At 34.4% G+C, this 19,239-nt stretch overlaps 2 protein-coding genes across 6 annotated transcripts in view; both read left to right on the forward strand.

The window, feature by feature from the left end:
- LOC113054477 (uncharacterized) lies at positions 1-5,225 on the forward strand. Its single transcript, XM_026220059.1, has 7 exons — positions 1-615; positions 1,210-1,518; positions 2,227-2,502; positions 2,589-2,915; positions 3,043-3,150; positions 3,691-3,753; positions 3,832-5,225. The coding sequence occupies exons 1-7, from the start codon at positions 540-542 to the stop codon at positions 4,293-4,295; spliced, it is 1,623 nt and encodes a 540-aa protein (XP_026075844.1). The 5' UTR covers positions 1-539; the 3' UTR covers positions 4,296-5,225.
- Positions 5,143-19,239, forward strand: part of LOC113054474 (pleckstrin homology-like domain family B member 2) — a 27,296-nt gene continuing 13,199 nt past the window's right edge. For 3 of the 5 annotated variants that reach the window (XM_026220053.1, XM_026220054.1, XM_026220056.1), the window contains exons 1-4: positions 5,143-5,290; positions 9,655-9,766; positions 10,669-10,851; positions 17,030-17,146. In XM_026220053.1, coding sequence (XP_026075838.1) covers positions 5,273-5,290; positions 9,655-9,766; positions 10,669-10,851; positions 17,030-17,146 — 430 coding nt within the window. In that variant the 5' untranslated portion in view covers positions 5,143-5,272. Of the gene's footprint in view, positions 5,291-9,654; positions 9,767-10,668; positions 10,852-12,878; positions 13,293-17,029; positions 17,147-19,239 lie in introns of those variants that run through there. The other 2 variants (XM_026220055.1, XM_026220057.1) reach the window with 2 other exon arrangements.

Below are 19,239 nucleotides of genomic sequence, written 5' to 3' on the forward strand. Positions count from 1 at the left end.
GATGCAATACATTAATCAAAATTGACGGTACAGATATTTCTGTCACAAAAGATTTCTATTTCAAAAGATATTTTGAACTTCCTGTTAATCAAAGAATCCTGAAAAAACATTATCATTGTTTCCGCAGAATATTGCTGTTTTTACTGTATTTTTATAAAATAGATGCAGCCTGGGTGAGGATAAGAGTCTTATGTTAAAATGTTGAAATATCTTCTTATTTAGGACTAAAATAACCACAACATGACCACACCAGTCCACTTTAAGGTTTAAATCGACTGGTTTGTTCTTTTGCCTGGTTATTTTTTTCTTCATCCTCTGCTTAACTGTAGCGGTTACATGGCCAAACCAGTTCTGGTCACTATATGTCCACTCATGCACCAGCTGGTTAATCATTCACTGATTTAATTGATATGTCCACAAGGGTCTTTCTCTCCCCCTTTCTCACGCGCACACACTTTCAGGACACATGCACTTGTACAGAGAGAAAGATTGTGACATCTCAGTAAACTGAGCTGAACGTGTGGCATAGTCTGACCATCATGGACCTGCTGCATCTGTGTGCTGCATTTGTGCTTTATCTTAGGACCTGGGTATCTGGTATCATCATTACTAAAGGTAAGGCTTTACATGCTTTTTAATGTTTTAGTTGTGTTTTTGTTGAGTTTAATTTTTCTAATCTATAATGTATGATACATTTGTTAAAATGAGCATTTAAAATATAAGATTAAATTGTTTGTACATGTAGTAAAACAGGGAAAAGTGAATAATTTGTCATATTTACATTTTCTTATTTTGTGTATGTGTGTGTGTTTTGAATCTGCCATTTAAGTTTTTCAGCGATAGCTGTTGGCTCAGTAAATGGATCAAAGCAGCACTTGTAGCAAACTTCATTATTCTCAGATTAATGACCCTTGAAAAAAGAACAATCTGTGATTCATTTTTGAGGACTAGGCAGCCTACAAGTAAACAGTGATTTAAATGGTAGGAAAAAGAGATTGTTGGAAAACAGGCTATTTGAATAAAACTGTGATACTGATATCTCTTGAGAGTACTAATATAGGCCCGTTTTTTGCAAACAAAGCAATATTGAATGTTCCATTGCAATTACAGTGCATAAGAAACTACATGAGCCATTTGAACCCAGTTGTTTACCATTAAACTGATTTTTATTCTAACTTCGAGATTTTACATGTGCTGGTCTCACTCTAGATGCACACGTGACGTGTCTGTTCTATGAAGACTGCGTGCTGCCCTGCAGTTTCAAGCCTACAGGGGCCGTGGTCATCCACTGGTACAAACAGCAGATCCCCGTTCACAGCTACTACTACAATAAAGACCAGTACGGCCTCCAGAACAAGCATTTCAGCAGCCGGACCAACCTGTTTAATTCCCAGATCGCACAGGGAAATGCCTCTCTGGTGCTGAGGAAAGTTAAAGTCCAGGATCAAGGGAGGTACAAGTGCTACACCAGCACCAAGAAGGGAAACCAGGAAACCTTTGTTAACCTGGGGGTCAAAGGTCAGTAACAGTGTCACAGGTTTATCATATTTTTGAGTTTGCTGGGGTTACTTGGGTTGTCCATAACATTATGTTGATCACCTATTGCAAAATGTATTTATTTATAAATTTTATTTTTATGCAATGAATTTCAAGGGGCCACAAGAGGGTCCTAGTGGGTCTGTGGAATAGTTCGGAGAAAGATGTAAAATTAAAATGAATAATACTAAAAATAATATTTTTAAAAATAAAAGTTAAAATTTACTGAAGCTAATAGTTACTGTTTCAGTATGTGTTATAAATAGTAATAATAAACAAATAGATTATTCATAACATATTGTATTCTACTGATGAACGAGAAGGCTATAGAAATAATAGAAATGAATAAAAGTAAGTAGATATGTATTTTCAGATATGCTTCTTATTTTGAAAATATTGTAAAAAAAATTGTCTATACACATTTTACTTCAGCTTTTTTATTGTTTTTCAACAAAGCTTATATCAATATTTTATACATAATCAAATATTGTTGGTCAAAAGATATTTTAAAATGTGTATAACATATTAAAATATCCTCTGTTAATGTAAAAAACTAAACAAAAATTATATTAAACACAAATTATTTAATGCTGTTTAGAGATAATGCATAAACATAAAGTATAAACTATGTTTAGATGATTTAGATAATCTTACGTTTTGATCATGTTGTGTGTTGTCTGTCACGCTCAGCTCTGATCCAGTTTGTGAAGCTTGAGATGGTTGAGAATCGGGTCATCTGTCTGTCCCAGAACATCTATCCAGCTCCCGATGTCACGTGGGCCACTGATCCCCCCACGGACACCAGAAGCCTCCAGAACTTCACTCGTAAAACATCAGACTCAAAAGGCCTGTTCACCATCGAGAGCGGTATCAGTGTGATAGGCAACATCTCTGATCATACTTACTTCTGCTCTGTTGTGTCCGCGGATGAAGTGCAGGTGTGGACTGCATCACTGCATCACCAAGGTAACTACGTACTTAAACACAGACTCTCAAGAAAGGTGTTTGTTACCATTTTTTAAAGGCTCTTTTGAATGATTTGAATCTTTCAGATAAGTTATTTGGTGAGGAGGGCTCTGGACTCCTGGTTCCCTGCAAGGTGACACAACCTCGCCACAATTTTACCCTCACTTGGACCTTCATCAGAACCACAGAAACCATCGTTATCTTCAGTTACGACAGCCGGACCCGGCGGATCGCGAACCTGTGGGAGAATAAAGCTGAACTCGACATAGATCAGGCTCACTCAGGCAACGGTTCCCTTCATCTATTAAACCCAGACAGATTAGGACACAGCGGGGCCTATATTTGCACATTCTATGGCTTCCAGATGAGACATCAAGTCCAAACTCACGTTAATATTACAGTTCGTGTGACTGGTGAGATTACCTAAATGTCAAAAAAAAAAATATTAACTGTACTGTGTGTTTGAAAGATGGGCACAGTCACTTAAGTTAATTACTATTATAAGTTTTAATTCATAAAACAATGTATTTTTTCCCCTAGATGATGATGAGCATGACTGCAGGAGGTCGTGGTGGGGAACTGCTGCGTCTGTCTTCATATTTCTGATCACTGTGTCTGTAGCCATGTCGCGATGTTTTAGATTGAGAGGTAAATATATATATATATATATATATATATATATATATATATATATATATATATATAATGTATATATGTATATATATGTATATATGTATATATATGTATATATGTATATATATGTATATATGTATATGTGTGTATGTATATATATATATATATATATTTAATAATATACCAAAATATTATTTAAAATAATATATTTTATTATGCATTGTATATAATATATATATTAGTATTTATAATATTATATTTTGTGTAAAATATTTGTGTGCAAATTTATTTAACCATTTTACACAATATATATTTCATATTAATATATACATATAATAATATAATATATATATATATATATATATATATATATATATATATATATATATATATATATATATACATATATATATATATATATATATATGTATATATATATATATATATATATATATATATATATATATATATAATATGATAATATGTAGTATTACACAATATATTATAAAAGCAGTTTTACCTTAGCTTTTACTTAAGGCACATTGTCTCTTTCAGGTGAACATCCAGTAAACAGCCATTCAGACATCAATAAACGAATCCGATGTAGCAACAAAACCGGTAAATAATTATCCTCATTCATGCATTCAGATACTAGACTAATATCTTTTATTAATATCCTTTATTAATTTTTTGCAGAAATCCCGCTATTTGAGAGACTAGGACAAGATGAGCCCAGGCGCAACAGTTTGGAATCAGTCCAGACAGACATTCACAGAGTGCTGTCCAACACAGCATCTTTTGAAACATCCAAACTGCTCAAAGAACATCCGGACGGCTTTAAGAATGACGTCCTACCACATACACCAAAAGAGAACAGTATGATATATACATGCATGATTATTAGTGATTCCTCTACACCTGATACACCAGTGGAAAGACATGATTCCAGGCCACAAACACCAACCGGCGCTATCATAACTCTGTTCACCTCTGAGATGAATACACAGGTTTCTGATGACAAAGAAAATGAGAGAAATGAACTTGAATCTGAATCACACACAGCAGATGGAGTAGAGATGGAGTGTACAGTGATTCAGAGATTTTACAACATATGTGAACCTGCCACACCTGAGCTCTCACAGATCAATGGCTTCAGGTGATTGATATTAATTCCATAAATTGAAATGGTGCCGACTTGTTATAATAACTGGATTTTAAAGCTCACTCTTGAAATACATGACATATGGTAGATTAAAAAATTGTTAAACTCATTAAAGGGATATGCAACTATACACCTTAACCCTCAAGATCCCTCAAAAACTCAGTAAATAAAATAATTTTAATACGAAAAAGCTTATATTATTATATGTCTTGTGCATTATATAGTTATATAGTGCATTATATAGTATATAGTCATATGTCTTGAATTTACACAATCCTCACAGACCTCGGTTATTAAGTTAGATTAAGCCTATACAATTAACCATTTCTTTTCTTTTATATTATTTGTGGTTTATTTATCTCAATTTAGAAAGTGGCAGTGTGAACAGATTATATGATTTACGTGAACTATATAAATAAACGTTTGAATGTGAAATGTACCGCTCCATAACCAGCAGGTGGCGATATTTCTGTTTATGTAAATATTTAAATATGTTTTAAATCTGCTTAGTTTATCTTTGCATATCTCTCTGTTAAAAGCGTGATTCTTGTCTGTCAGTAAATTATAGGTCAAGTGTTTGCATAATATTTAAAAAAAGAAGACTAAACTTTGTTTTTAAATGTATTAAAATGCTATATTACTTATGGCCTTAAACTAGCTTACTGTCACGTAGTTGGATAATGTAGCCTACAAATTGTGCAATGACTGTTTTAAATCTCTTAGGATCTTTTTTTTTTTTTTGAGAATGGGCTGATCCTTTTTTCCTGTTTACAAAGCATATTTCCATCCCTCGTGGACATTTATAAAATAGCACAGAAATGTGTCTTTCCTGTTTATCCAGCTGTGTGTCAAATGTAGTGTAAGCTATGTAACTGTATCATAAATTAACAAGGAACCAGATATGATTAAAGCCTGAGTGGACTTCAAATATACAGGACTGTATGTGATCTGAACTGCTGATCCCTCCGGTCTGAAATGAGCATCTCCACGGAGGTAAGATTATAATCAGGCTATTATTAAAAACAGACTCCTTCTCATTTTTAAATTGCTCCTCAAATAGCTCATGGCATAGGATAATAATCTGAGTTGTTTGCATTGTCTGTAAATCTGCTCCAGTGAATGTGAATCACAACAATATGAGTAAGTGAGCCATGACAACAAGGTCAAGTAAACTTCTAAGCTGGTTGCATTTAAAATAATCTAGCAATCATTGGTCTAGAGATTTCCCAGCTAACAGGCAACATACTCAGGACTTTGGCAGGTTGTGAACAAAATTTCTTAATTTCTTAAGGGTAAGCATGTTTTTCCAAACTAATCTGGTTTTTAACCCAACTCTCAGCTCTGTTAAATGGTGCTCTTTTTTATTGCTTTTTACCCCCATTACATATTTTAGTAATCATCCATAATTTAGATATAATTCAAAAGCTTAAACAAATTTAAAACTCTGCATAAACATAGCCACTATGATTGTATTAAGAACTAAGTGGTAATCAGTCTTATTTTTCACATTAAAATTAGAAAAATCTACCATTTTCTGTAACTGACTTTATAAGTGTGTGTGTGTGTGTGTGTGTGAGAGAGAGAGAGACAAAGAGGGTGAGAGAGAAAGAAATTAGTCCACCTAAGTCACCCAAGTCTCTTTGCTTAAAAAAGGAGAGATATTATTAATCCATAAAATTACAATTATGTAATATGGCAATATGGCATTATCGTTGGAAAGGTCTGAGTCTTAAGGTTCTAGATTTTGTAATACTAGTACTATTGTGACAGAAAAGTATAAAATTGTGACAGGAAAATAAATAAAAATAAGTCAATGGCGTTTGGGTGTCACCTGGTGGCTATTTACGGTATAGCACCTACACACAATTTTTTTAGAAATCAACTTCAAATTTGGAACATAACTTTGTTTAAGGGGGGGGGGGGGGGGGGGGTGAAATGCTATTTCATGCATACTGAGTTTTTTACACTGTTAAAGAGTTGGATTCCCATGCTAAACATTGACAAAGTTTCAAAAATTAAGTTGTACGTTTGAAGGAGTATTTTTGTTCCAAAAAAAACCTCTTCCGGTTTGTCACAAGTTTCAGAAAGTTTTTTTCAAGTATGGCTCTGTGTAACGTTAGATGGAGCGGAATTTCCTTATATGGGTCCTGACGCACTTCTGCCGGAAGAGCGCGCGCTCCCGTATAGCAGAGCACTGAGAGCACAACAGACATTCACTGATCAGAGCGAGAGCGTCGCGAAATGTCACAAAAGGAGTGTGTTTTTGGTTGCCAGGGCAAGACAACCCTGCACAGATTACCCCAAAAAAAAAAAAACAGCATTAAGGGACCAGTGGATGGAGTTTTATTTTTACGCATAAGCACATCAAGTAAACAACATGCGATGTTGTCATCAAACTGCACTTTCCACATGTACAGCTTAAAAAAAAAAAAAAAAAAAAAGACGACATAAAGTGAAACTTAGTCATTTTCCAAAACCGCTAAGCAAATCTATACAGTTTCAGTACATACCACATAGAGACATCGTTGCTGATGCTGCTCTTGTTAAATTTCAGCCTCGGGATCTGATTCTGGATCATAAATATACGCTGAATCTGACCGTTAGCCATGGTTTGTTTTGGATGTTTTTTTCCTCACGGTAATGTCACAGACGCTCTCAACGCAAAAGCCTACTGGCGCTCGTGATTCTTTAGCTCCGCCCACACGTCACGCCTCTAGGCGCTCGTGTTTTTCCGGGAAAAATCGGTACAGACTATCTTTCTCTTATAAATATAATAAAACTAAAGACTTTTTGGAGTTATGAAAGATGCAGTACTACTCTATAGGTACTCAAGATTAACAGGATATTTAGTGAAAACGAGCATTTCACCCCCCTTTAACATATGACTTTGATTTTATAGCAATTTTAGATTCAAAAATATTTATTGTTGTACAAAATTAGATTTCAAAAAAAAAATTTTTTTTTTAAACAAGCTTAAACTTCTATAACTTTTTTACTCTTTTATTTTTCAAAAGACCAACCTTAGGTTTATATTCCAAGTTACATTTCCATAAAATTAAGAAGTTAATAATGTTCTGAAAACATTAGCTTAAAAATTGTATTTGTAAATATATATATATATTATTGTCAAAACATTCTTAGAACATAGTCTTGTTAGTTGGGTTGGAACGTTCTAGGTGTGCATTTGATATTTGATGTGATTAAACTGGACTTATGCTGCATTCACGGCATGTCATAATTAGGTTTGAGATGACAACATTACTTTCAATTTGGAGCTGTTCACGTCCACACACTGGGAGCGTTTCTATTGGACCACTATGAACACCTAAATGAATCCGCAGTGGTCAGGTGGTACGGTGGTCACGTAGTAACAGCTCTCAGAAAACTACCATCTTACAAGCTGTAATCACGAGTTCTTCAAGGACATGAGTGATTTTTTACTTGTAGAAACCTATGAATTACTGTAATTTCATTATGGCGTTGCTGACCTTGTGTTGTGTGATGTTCTTTATTCAAAACTCCTTGTTACCAACTGACCTAATATCTATCAAATGATAATTGTTTTCAGCAGAAGTTGAAATATGATGTCTAGCAAAGCTTAAAGCAGCTGTAGCTCTTACATCTTGACATGAGGAAAACAAAGATTTAGAGATTATATCAATAAAATGCAGCAAGTCATGCCAAAAGTTTCTTTGTTTGCAACCATTGTTGTTTCACTGCTCACCCAGAAAGAGCGTGACTTCAGATGGGGTTTTATTCAAGGTCACATGAATCATGGATATGGCTGATGGATCTGCTATGCTTTTTTCTACAAGATATCACCCTTATTTCAGCTTATTAAAGTGATGCAAGTCTTCCATTATTATTGGGGAGAAATGGACTAGCCCAGTGACCTCACTTACAGAAACTGAGAGAAGAGAGGGAGTTGAGTGTTCTCAGCTGTTCCTGATCCTTACTTCCTCCCGAAGGAGCAAATGGAAACACCCAAAAAAACAGCCAGCTGGAGAACAAGGGGAACAGCCTTATTTCATGAAATATCCCAGAGCAGAACTGCTTTGCTGCTTTCTGTGAGACAATTAAAAGAAGCCCTAGATAAACATAACACTTTTGGGGGATTCTAGATCATTTATCATCATCTTTAGTCTGTTAGTCTATGGCCCATAAATGATACTTTATGTTAGTCTATGGCCCACACAAACATCACTGTTGTAAAATATTTATTTATATTATTTCATATAAAAAAGAGAAATAGAATATTACAGCCAGCTTTTGGTTTTCATGGAAATCATCTCTACCTCGTAATTGTTTTTCAGTGTATTTGAAACCTGTTGCCGTTGACAAAAATTGTTTCCATTAATTTAAGTTGAAATAAGATAAAATATAAATCTTAGATATAGAAAAAGCGTAAACTTAAAAAACTTAATTAGAAAATTACATTTTCTTACATCGAAAATGAACTGAAGTACTGACTAAATCTGAAACTGAAATATACATAAATTAACACAATAAAATATAAAAACAAAGACTATTACAATTACAAAATGATTAACACTTAAATGAAAATGAATTAAAATGAAAATATAAACATAAAAGCAAATTCAAAATATTATTAAATATTATAATAGTAAATAAACAATGTATAAAAATGAAAAAAACAATTAATGAACAAGGTTTAAAAGGAATAGTTTCCCCCAAATGAAAATGACAGCATTATTTACAATGATATTTCTATTTTTAATTTTATTCAATTTCATTGTTTATTTTGCCCTTGTGCCAAATTACAGCTATTGTCTATTCATTGTATATTTCAGGTCATACAGACAGTTCTTATGTATTTGTATTACATATTTATATTTTATATTATATTATTACTGGTGCTTTTGCTGAACAGCCCCAGTCCTCATTTACTTCCATTATATTAAAGTGTCCCGGACCCTCTTAAAAAAAACTCCTTTCATGTTTCACAGAAGAAAGAAAGTCATACAGGTTTAAAACATCATGAGGGTAAATAAATAATGACCGATGTTTAATTTTTGGCTGAACTATCCCTTTAAGTAATCAGACTGGTGGACTGGTTGGCTTGATTTTTAGGGTTTCTGTGTTAGTTAATTTTGGCTGCCAGTCCTGTGCCTCTTCAGTGGTTTAACCATGCTACTTTCTCTGTTATTTATTTGTTTTTCCGTCATGACAATTTATAGTAAGACCTCTTAGCCTGGCCTCTTTTCTTCCTTCTCTTTCTGTCCCTTTCTTGGTCCCAGAAGATCTCATGAAAACTGTCCCTTTAAAGTTTAAACAGTGCTTGAAAGTTGAAACCATAAACTGTGTAAAAAGGTTGAAACTCTTGCTTTTATCCTCAGGAAACCCTGTTGGATTTAATTGACAGTGGGCGTGGCCTGAAGGTGTGGTCGGCCACACCCTACTTGATCAGTCTTGGTAGTGGCTTTATTACTTTGATACCTCTAACTGAAGGTGAGTGTGTCTTAAATACATATTTAAAATATATGAATATTAGATTAAGTATTGTTTTTATTGTTTATGCAAAGATAATGTTTTACTGGGCCATACATGTAGTGTTATATTTTAGCCTCATGGCAACCTTGCTGCTCTGAGACCCTTAAAGTTTCAGGACTGCACAGGAAATACTCTTTCAGCTAGACTGGAATAATGTAGCACATAAACTGATGGCTGAAATAAACTTGAGTTTGAAATGGACCCTCTCACCACCTGCTGAGTTTAATTCCAGTTATTTAATATGGTGGTTTCCAGAGTGGTTTGGTACATTCAGTATTGTAAAAGCGTACAGGCATTTTTTTTTTCAGTGCTTTAGTGAAAAGTCCAGAAGTGGCAAACATCTGTCATCACAACATGAATTGTGTAATTGATTTCAGAAAAGAAATGTGTTGGTAATCAAGGGCTCCATTAACTATTTATATGTTTGTTTACTATTTACTTATCTATATATTTATATTATATTAATACATTTTTATTATTTGATTACTTTTATATGTATTTACTTATTTTTATTACTTTAGTCAATAATTTGTGTATTTTATTTTTATTTTGTATATATTTATTATTCAGTCATTCAGTTATTATTTATTTAGATGTCTGTTATTTGCTCTTTTTTATTATTATTTACGTATCTGTATATTTGAGTTTGTATTTATTGTATTACTTATTTTATTTTAATATGTAATTAATTATTTTTTATTTATTTTATTTATTATTTATTGAATTATTTATGCAGTAAATTGTATATTTAATTGTTATTATTTATTTATTCGTTCATTCATTGATTCAACCAAGATAATTATGCTCACTTGAAGAAACTCTGCTTTAAGGTCTTTATGGTCTTTTACTTTATGTCACAGAAATATCACAAATTGGTTTTGAGGATGCAGAGTCGCCACAGGATGTCACAACTGATGGTCCAGGTATACAACCGCACCACTGTGTCATCACCAACAGTGCTGGAGTTATTACTTTACACCCCAGTGGAAATACGTGCCGTCTTGATGGAGTTCAGGTCACCAAGCCAGAAAAGCTCACTCATGGTAATACACAGTATTTTTAGCCTCCCCTCCAAAATTGCATGTTTAAATCCCTTACTGTACTGTTACAGTAACCACTACTGCCCACTTGCTTTTATTTCCTCAATAATGCTCTTTCATATATGAAACTCCCCAGAGGTTACGGTTATAAAGGGAGGTCAACTATTTGATGTGCAGATGTCTTATTCGGCCACTCAGCAGGTTCTGTGGATGTAACCTTGCATACTTACAGCCTCAGAGAGAAATAGAAAAAAAACAATGGCAATGAATAACTTCCTGTACAGCAATATCACTCAGACCTGACACAACGCTCGAAAACATTGCTTGCCCACTTTCTCTCTCTCTCACACTTTGATTTTCTGGCATATGTTTAGCAGAGTCTATTAAACTATTTTCTTATTGTCTTCCTGTGTTGCTGATATGATATGAGATGAGATGAGATATGATGTGATATGAGATCACACATTTCTGTGTGACTCCAGAGATTGTCTCTGTGTTTAATAGTTAATTGGTCACACACCCCCCCTCCTCCTCGTATGACACTTCTCCGCAAGATTCTTCCCTCGCTTTATTTTTCTTAAAGGTCATTAACCAGCTATGGGACTATGTATCCTGTACATATAAGTATTCAGGTAAACATTTACAGTGTTTGGAGACATCAGAAGATGTTGACAGGCATAAACAGATGGTGAGACTGTGAACTGTGAAGTTTCGCAACTCCCGTGCATATTATACACATTAGAGGCAGCTAGATAAGGGCATTTCCAAGAGACTTGTTGTTTCAAGAATTTTCGGTCAGGCCAGTGTTATTTCAGTATTATTTTTATACAATAACACATATAAGAATATTATATATATATATATATATATATACATATATATATATATATATTTTTTTTTTTCCCCTTGTAATTTATATTTTATTTCAGTTACCAAAAACTGTTTTTAATAGTTTTTGTTAACAATAACAACAGTGCATCATGCTCGATACTGTATTTTTATTGGTTCTCTCCTCGTCTTGCTGTTGTGATATCTGATTGTGATTTTTGACCACTAACTGACTAACAAGAGAGAAAAAGATACAAAACTGCATCTGGTATGGATCTAGTTTAATTATATGAGTATTCGGAATGAATGTTTATAATTGCGTACCGAATATCCGCATGTGTTCATATGCTCCTGTCAGAGTGCATGGATATGGGAATGTCTGTGTTTAAGTGTGTTGAAATGTGTAGCTGAGGTCTGGAAGTAATCTGGAAGAGTTGTTGGGCAGCACTCCAGCGCCCCCTCCCCATGATGCAACTGCAGTTCAGAGAGGGATGGAGAACAGAGTGCCCACTGGGCGGCAGGCGGAGGGGGCTTCTTCCCCCCCCCCCTCCTCCTAGCTGAACACTGTTACACTGAGGGAAATTTACAATGGAAAATATTCCAGTGCACTCTCTATGTCATGGACTTAATGGAAGTTCAAGCAGAAGATTTGCAACCAGTGAAACACACAAATGCTTGTTTCATGATTGGATCAAGAACTTCCCGTCTAAAGTAAATGTATAGTAAATTTTCAAATAAGGGATTTTTTTATTTTTTTACTAATTTTGCCAATGAAATTTAATATGTTTTAGTTATTATCTGAGAATATGTAATAGCTCTTTTATTTTTATTTAATCGACCATTTATGAGCAATTATTAGTAGTCAAAATTAGACATTTTGATTACACACACACACACACACACAAACACACACACACACACACACACACACACACACACACACATATATATATATATATATATATATATATAGGCTACATTATATATATATATATATATATATATATATATATATATATATATATATATATATATATATTAGCCATCTGCAGGAGCTAAATGAAAGGGCACATTCATGAAAGCAGATCACAGTGATCCCTAAAAAAATCAAGTGATTTTGTTTTTGTTGGCTATCAAATATGTATAGCTCCCAGTGAAAGGGTTGGTATGGTAATTTTTACCAGACATGTGCAATACATTACAGTAAGAAAACAGAAAATAGTTAAAAAAGAGAATGTGTGTTAAATCAGCCTGGCCTAACTTAGGATGTAGGTCCAACATTAAATGCAAGTGATGTACCCCATGATAATACCTCAACTAGTAGTTGTTGGGAAGTTTGTGAGTCGCTCTCTGATCAGCCAAGTTTGTGAGTCGCTCTCTGATCAGCCAGGAGTCAGAGCTCCATTAGAGCACGTTCTCGATCAACCAAAAAGCCAGAGCTCTATTGAGGCGCGTCCCCGCTGAGGAGGCGTGTCCGCACACACGGCCAAGGTCTTGGCGCGCTCAGCATCACTTCTGTCCTCTTTTGTTATGCTAAACTGGCACTACAGAGAGAGAGAGAGATGACCGACCACGCATCCTCCTCTTCCTGAGACTTCATGGGACACTAAATAAAGGTTAGTTATATTTCTTCAGCTGTAAACAGAGCTCAGGAGAAGTTGCTTTGGAGCTTTGTGAAAAGCGGCGGTGATAGGATTAGTTTGCATAGTTTCATTTAGTTTTATTGTTGGGAAATTATTATTTTTTTGGTCAATTTAGTCGAAAAGGGGTTGATATAGAGACGTTTAGTGTTCTGTTTTTGTTCTGTAGTAAAGTAGGCCTAGTTTGAAGGCATGTTTATAGAACTTTAGACTGACAAACACGACATGACGCCATTCAGAGCTGTTTAAACAGAGACGCGCGTGCGGTTGTTTGCTTTGCGACACACACGAACAGATCGCTGATATTTAACCAACTTAATCCCGGTGTATTAAAGCGATTAGCGGTGAGTGCAGTAACTGTTATCATTGTGCTCTCTTAACATGTTCAGATGTGACAAATACTTTATACACGTGCCAGAATATTTTATTTCTTACTTTTATTTCGTATTATTAATTTACTTGACGTATTTATTTATTTTAATTGTATATATATATATATATATATATATATATATATATATATATATATATATTATAGAGAGAGACAGAGAGAGAGCAATTTATTATTAATTTACTTTAATGTTTTTTTTCATTTCATTTATTCCACATATATATATATATATATGTTTGTGTGTGTGTGTGTATATATATATATATATATATATATATATATATATATATATATATATATATGTTTTATTTATGTTTTAATAATCTTTATTTACTTTTGAGTATGTACACTTTTATTGTTTTTTATTGATATTTATATATTTAATATTTCTGTTTTGTTTATGGTCATGTTTTTGTTTTAATGTGTTTTCCATTTAATGAATCATGCAAGTTCTGACTAATGATTTATATTTAAATGCTTTACATTCATCTACAAAATGTTTCATTGTTTTATGAAAATGTAGAGTAAACTGTTTGTACCACAACACCATAGTTACTGTAGTGAAAATTTATAATTTAGTGTTACCCATTTAAAAACAAAGACACAATAAAGGTTCTTAAGGCTTCTTGCAATATTTCAAGGATACTTTATTATGGTTTTACAAAAGGATGTAATCATATATATATATATATATATATATATATATATATATATATATATATATATATATATATATATATATATATATATACACGCACGCACACAAAACCGAAATCCGAAAGCAGAATAAATAAGGTTCTGTGGTCCAGGGTCACATATATAGACATATTGACATAACGATGGCATTTGATGAAAACTATGGTTACCACCAGTATACTCTTTAGGGTCCTTGAGAGGATGGAAGGGGTGCTTTTGCCAGAAAATTGGACGTTTGCAGTTTTTAAGAGTTCTGCAGTTTGCTAAAATTGTTTTATCTTTGATCATTACACTTTTGTTCTGTTTAAACAGGCTTTATCACTTTGGCAGGGATTTCGTGATGAAAGGATGACAAGTGCTTCAAATCATTAGACAGAGGTTTTTTTACAAGCCCAACTCAGAGCTGGAAATCCCAGAGTTAGTAAAACTCACTTGCAGTCTTTCCCTAAGAGTGTAAGCTAAAGCAAGCTGTTAAACTTCAGTGAGCAGTGATTACACTACACATGATGCTGTTATGGAGACATATAGTATGTAATTGTACGCTCCTCCAGTCCAAGACTCTGCTGATCAAATTATGTGCGTTAGACTGGGAGAGAAGGGAGGCTTGGAGAGGGTGTGAGAGAGACATCGCAACAGACTCGAGAATTTGGCACATTTGAGAGAGCCTGATAATCACACATCAGAACATTTCAGCTGACGTACCTCATCACCTCATGCCATAGCATTGTTTCTACAACAATGAAACAATGCGGATCCATCCATATGTAATTGTGTATTGTATTGTGTATATACAGTTCACACCGTTGTCGGCAAGATGAAGAAAATTCCCAGTCAGTGCTCTGCTTCTGTCCGGGTAAGACAATCAACTTGGGCCTTTGTTGGTTTAGAGACAGCCAAAGCTTTCTTAGGCGGCTGTCTATGGTGAACTCATGGTGAAGGATTGTGTTGCCAACAGTGTAAAATGATCCCCCACTTCCTGCGCAGACTCTTCATAGGCAGCCGCAGACTGCAGGAGTGAGCTGCTTAGGAGAGTCTGGTGGGAGTTTGAGTGTTCACACAGTGTGTTTCAGGAAAAGCATGTGTGCTTACAGCATGGTTTTTGCTAATAGATCATTATAGATTTGATGTATTGGGAGAGAGAGAACACATTTGTTTGGGAGAGTTTTGTTATAGAGTGCTTTAGATAAAAACACTCTTAAAACCCTCCTGATCTATCTGATATTTTCGATTTTCCTTGCCTTTCACATGTCATAAACTTATTTTGTGTATATATTATATATTTTATACATTTATTTATATTTTTATGTGTTGTATTCTTTAATAATTGCACTGTCCATAGAGCGGACCTGACTCACATTTCACTGCTGGTTATGTATGCTCTATATAATCGTGTATGTGATGAATAAAAATCTTGAATCTATAGGGTTAAAAGAGACAAACCCTACAACTAATTAGCTTTTAGCACTTAAATATATATATTTTTTGCTTTATTTATGAATCATTTTTCCAGTTGACATTACCATAAGCAGGTTTTGTCAGATTTAAAGAAAAGTTCACCTAAAAATTTTATGTTTGAAAAGTTTGTTTCTTCATGAGAACAGATTTGGAGAAATTTAATTGAATTGTTTATTATTATAGATTTTTTTTATTTATTGGATTGTTCCTTTAAATCACTTTCTCACAAATGGATCCTCTGCAGTAAATGGGTGCCGTCAGAATCAGAGTCCAAACAATAATACACAAATCCATCATTAAGGCATAGCTTTAAAGCATTGGATCTGGCCATATACCCATAGTCAATAATAACTCTTCCTCCAGTGAAGTCCATCCCCTGTTTTTATCTCACAAAATCCATTGAATGTTTGTTTGTTTGTTTGTTTTGCTTTGCATAATATTTCTCTCTTGATTCAGACAAGACAAATTTTTCACTGGAGTAAGCAAAATGATGAATCGAGGACTCACATTTTAGCTGGGAGTAATGGTTCAAAGTAAGAAACGCCTCAATGGTGGATAGTGATATAATGCTACATTTTTCCAAATCTGTTCCTTAGGAAAAAAAACTACTGCAAAAACTAGAACTGAATTTTCAGCAAGTTTTCAATTTTGGGTAAACTATTCCTTTAAGCTCACTAAAATGAATTGTAAAAAAAACCACAACAACACTGAAGAGTGAGGGATAGAAAAGAAATGGAAAGGGAGAGAGAGAGGATGTGCCCCAGACTTAAGGGGGAAATCAGTTTTGTGGATTTAAGTCCTCTGAAAGACTCGGTGGACTCTGCTTCAGTAGAAACTTCAAACTGTATGTGAAATCTGAACTCCTTGTGGATCTGTTTTTTCACTTAATCAAGAGGTCGTCTTTCTCTTACTCTCTTATTGAGCAGAATTCATTTCAAGATGTTTAGAGGAAAAGGGGTTTTATCTTCAAAATACCAAAAGCTCTTTGTCATTTTATGTAACATTATTTGGTCATAACTTTAATACTGCTAGTGAATGTGTACCATACTTGTGGGTTTGTATGTCTGAGGTAACGATTTATTACAGCTTCATTTCCTTACCAGTGCTTTGGACTTGGGCACAATGTTTCAATGTTAAAATGACTATATGTGTGTGATGTGGTTCTCCTCAGGGTGCACTCTTTGCCTGGGTAAATCTTTTTTCCGTTTCAACCACCCAGAAGAGGCTCATCACATGAAGAACATACTGCCAGAAAATACTGCAGGACCCCCAATGTCCCTCAGTACAGGTGAGTGATATGTTCTTGTTGTTTTCTTCTTTCCAGCCACTTTTTTAAAATATAAACTGTAATTTTCCATGAATAGGGTACAAAATTGGGCATAAGGGTATTAAAGGGGTGTTTGATTGTGAGTTACCTTTTTTGATGTTAGTGTGTGATGTTGCTGTTTGAGCATAAACAATATCTGCAAAGCTATGAAGCTAAAAGATCAATGTAAGAGGAGATGTCGTCTTTTAAAATTCTGCCAGTTTGATGCCTACAAAAATGGCTGCTAGGGACTACATTGAGTTACTTCCTTGGTTCGTGACATCATAAACCCAGATAAACACCGCCCTCGGGAAAAGGCAGAAAGGGCCAATATCAAACCGTATATTAAAAACGAACAGAAGCAGTAGTATTTACAAATAACAGCGTATCTAAAAGTATTAGACAACAACAAACAAAAAACATCGGCCTACCATTAAAAGCCATGCTTGCACAGGTTCTGCACGATCCTTTTCAATAATGTTCTCTGTTCTCTGAATGATGTTAACGCGATAGTTTGCTATACAACTGGAGCACATACCGCTGAGGTGAGGGTTGGAATGTTTAGAGGTGCACTAGAGACAGGTTTAGCCAATCACAACACACTGGGCTAGCTAACAAATCAGAGCACATCTATTTCTGAGGGAGTGGCTTCATAAAATAAGGGAATTATCGGCGAGTTTCTCAGAGAAGGGACAGAGCATTGTGGAATAAAGGTAAATTATGTGAAAAAGAATGTTTTATTTATGTTTTTTTTTTTTTTACTTAGCATTACCACATGTTAGACTGCACCCCATAAACACAATCAAGCCTAGAAAAAAACACTGAACCATCCCTTTTAAAATTAAACAAAAAACAAAAAGGTATTTTGAAACAAAATGTCAGTGAAAGGAGGTGCTTAAACTTCTGAGAATGTTGATTGCCGACTTCAAAGGACAATCAACCTTTGAGGCCTTTAATTTTCTAATAATGTTATATGAGGTTTGGGACGTATCTTAATACAGTTTAATTCCCAAATTTATGTAAATGTGTAGTTGGGACAGCACAAAGTAATATATTAAGAATATATATTAAAGAATGTTTGTTGTATTTTATTGATCATTGTTAAAGTCGTGCATATTAAAAACAGTACGCTTATCTCAATAAATGGTCTGGTGAACATTTTGACAGTGTCTGATTTTAATTGTGATGTACAGTCAAGAAGGTCAAGACTTCAGAGGTGGGACAAACCAAAACCATACTTTGGGAGGGAATGCAGATATTTCAGTTGTTGAATTTCAACTGGCTATATCTTATGCTAGCTTCATTTTATTTTACATAATGGTTTATGTAATGATTCTCACAACAAAAGCATGGGATTTGTACATCCTAATTAAAAAAAAAATCATAGGATCCAAAGTGTAATGTATCCATTAAAAGTAACCTCTCTGCTTTTCTTCCTTTCTTTTCTCTTTCTCCTCCTTTTTATGTGGGCTTTGTGTTGGCTGCGAGACTTTGAGTTGAGTTAATATAAACATCTTACCACCATGCAGCCGCAGCTGTACAAATGTCCATGTTACCTTGTAAATAATTGTAAATAAATCCATATGGCTCCAGGTCAACCTTTTAACAAAAATGATTTACAACCCAAAATGTAGATAAACATAATGGAGTACAGGGGGTTCACACATGTGCGTGTGTGTCTACCCTGCCGGAGACCACCACTGCTCCCACAAATCACACTCAGGTTACGGAGGAGTTCTGATTCGGTCCCTTTCCTCTGCTCCCATTCTGGCTTTAGTTCTTCCATTCTTAGAAGACACTTTTCCCCCTTTAAACCCAAAGCATCCATATTTGTGTGGGTATGAGCAAGCCTTTTAAGATCTGTTGTCAGCTAATCACATGCAACCCTTGAACTTGAACCCCCCCCAAAAAAAGCCAGGACACACGTCTGGTTTCTCTGTTTATGTTGTGAAATTTTGCAGTTCTGTTTGTGCATGTGCAAGGAGATCACGATCGAGGGTTTGATATGTTTCAGCTTTTTATTAGTTCCGGTTAAATGGATAATTGCTCTGTCATTTCTCTCATAAAATTTCCAC

The sequence above is a fragment of the Carassius auratus genome, chromosome 35 (assembly GCF_003368295.1).
Source record: "Carassius auratus strain Wakin chromosome 35, ASM336829v1, whole genome shotgun sequence".
NCBI lineage: Eukaryota > Metazoa > Chordata > Actinopteri > Cypriniformes > Cyprinidae > Carassius > Carassius auratus.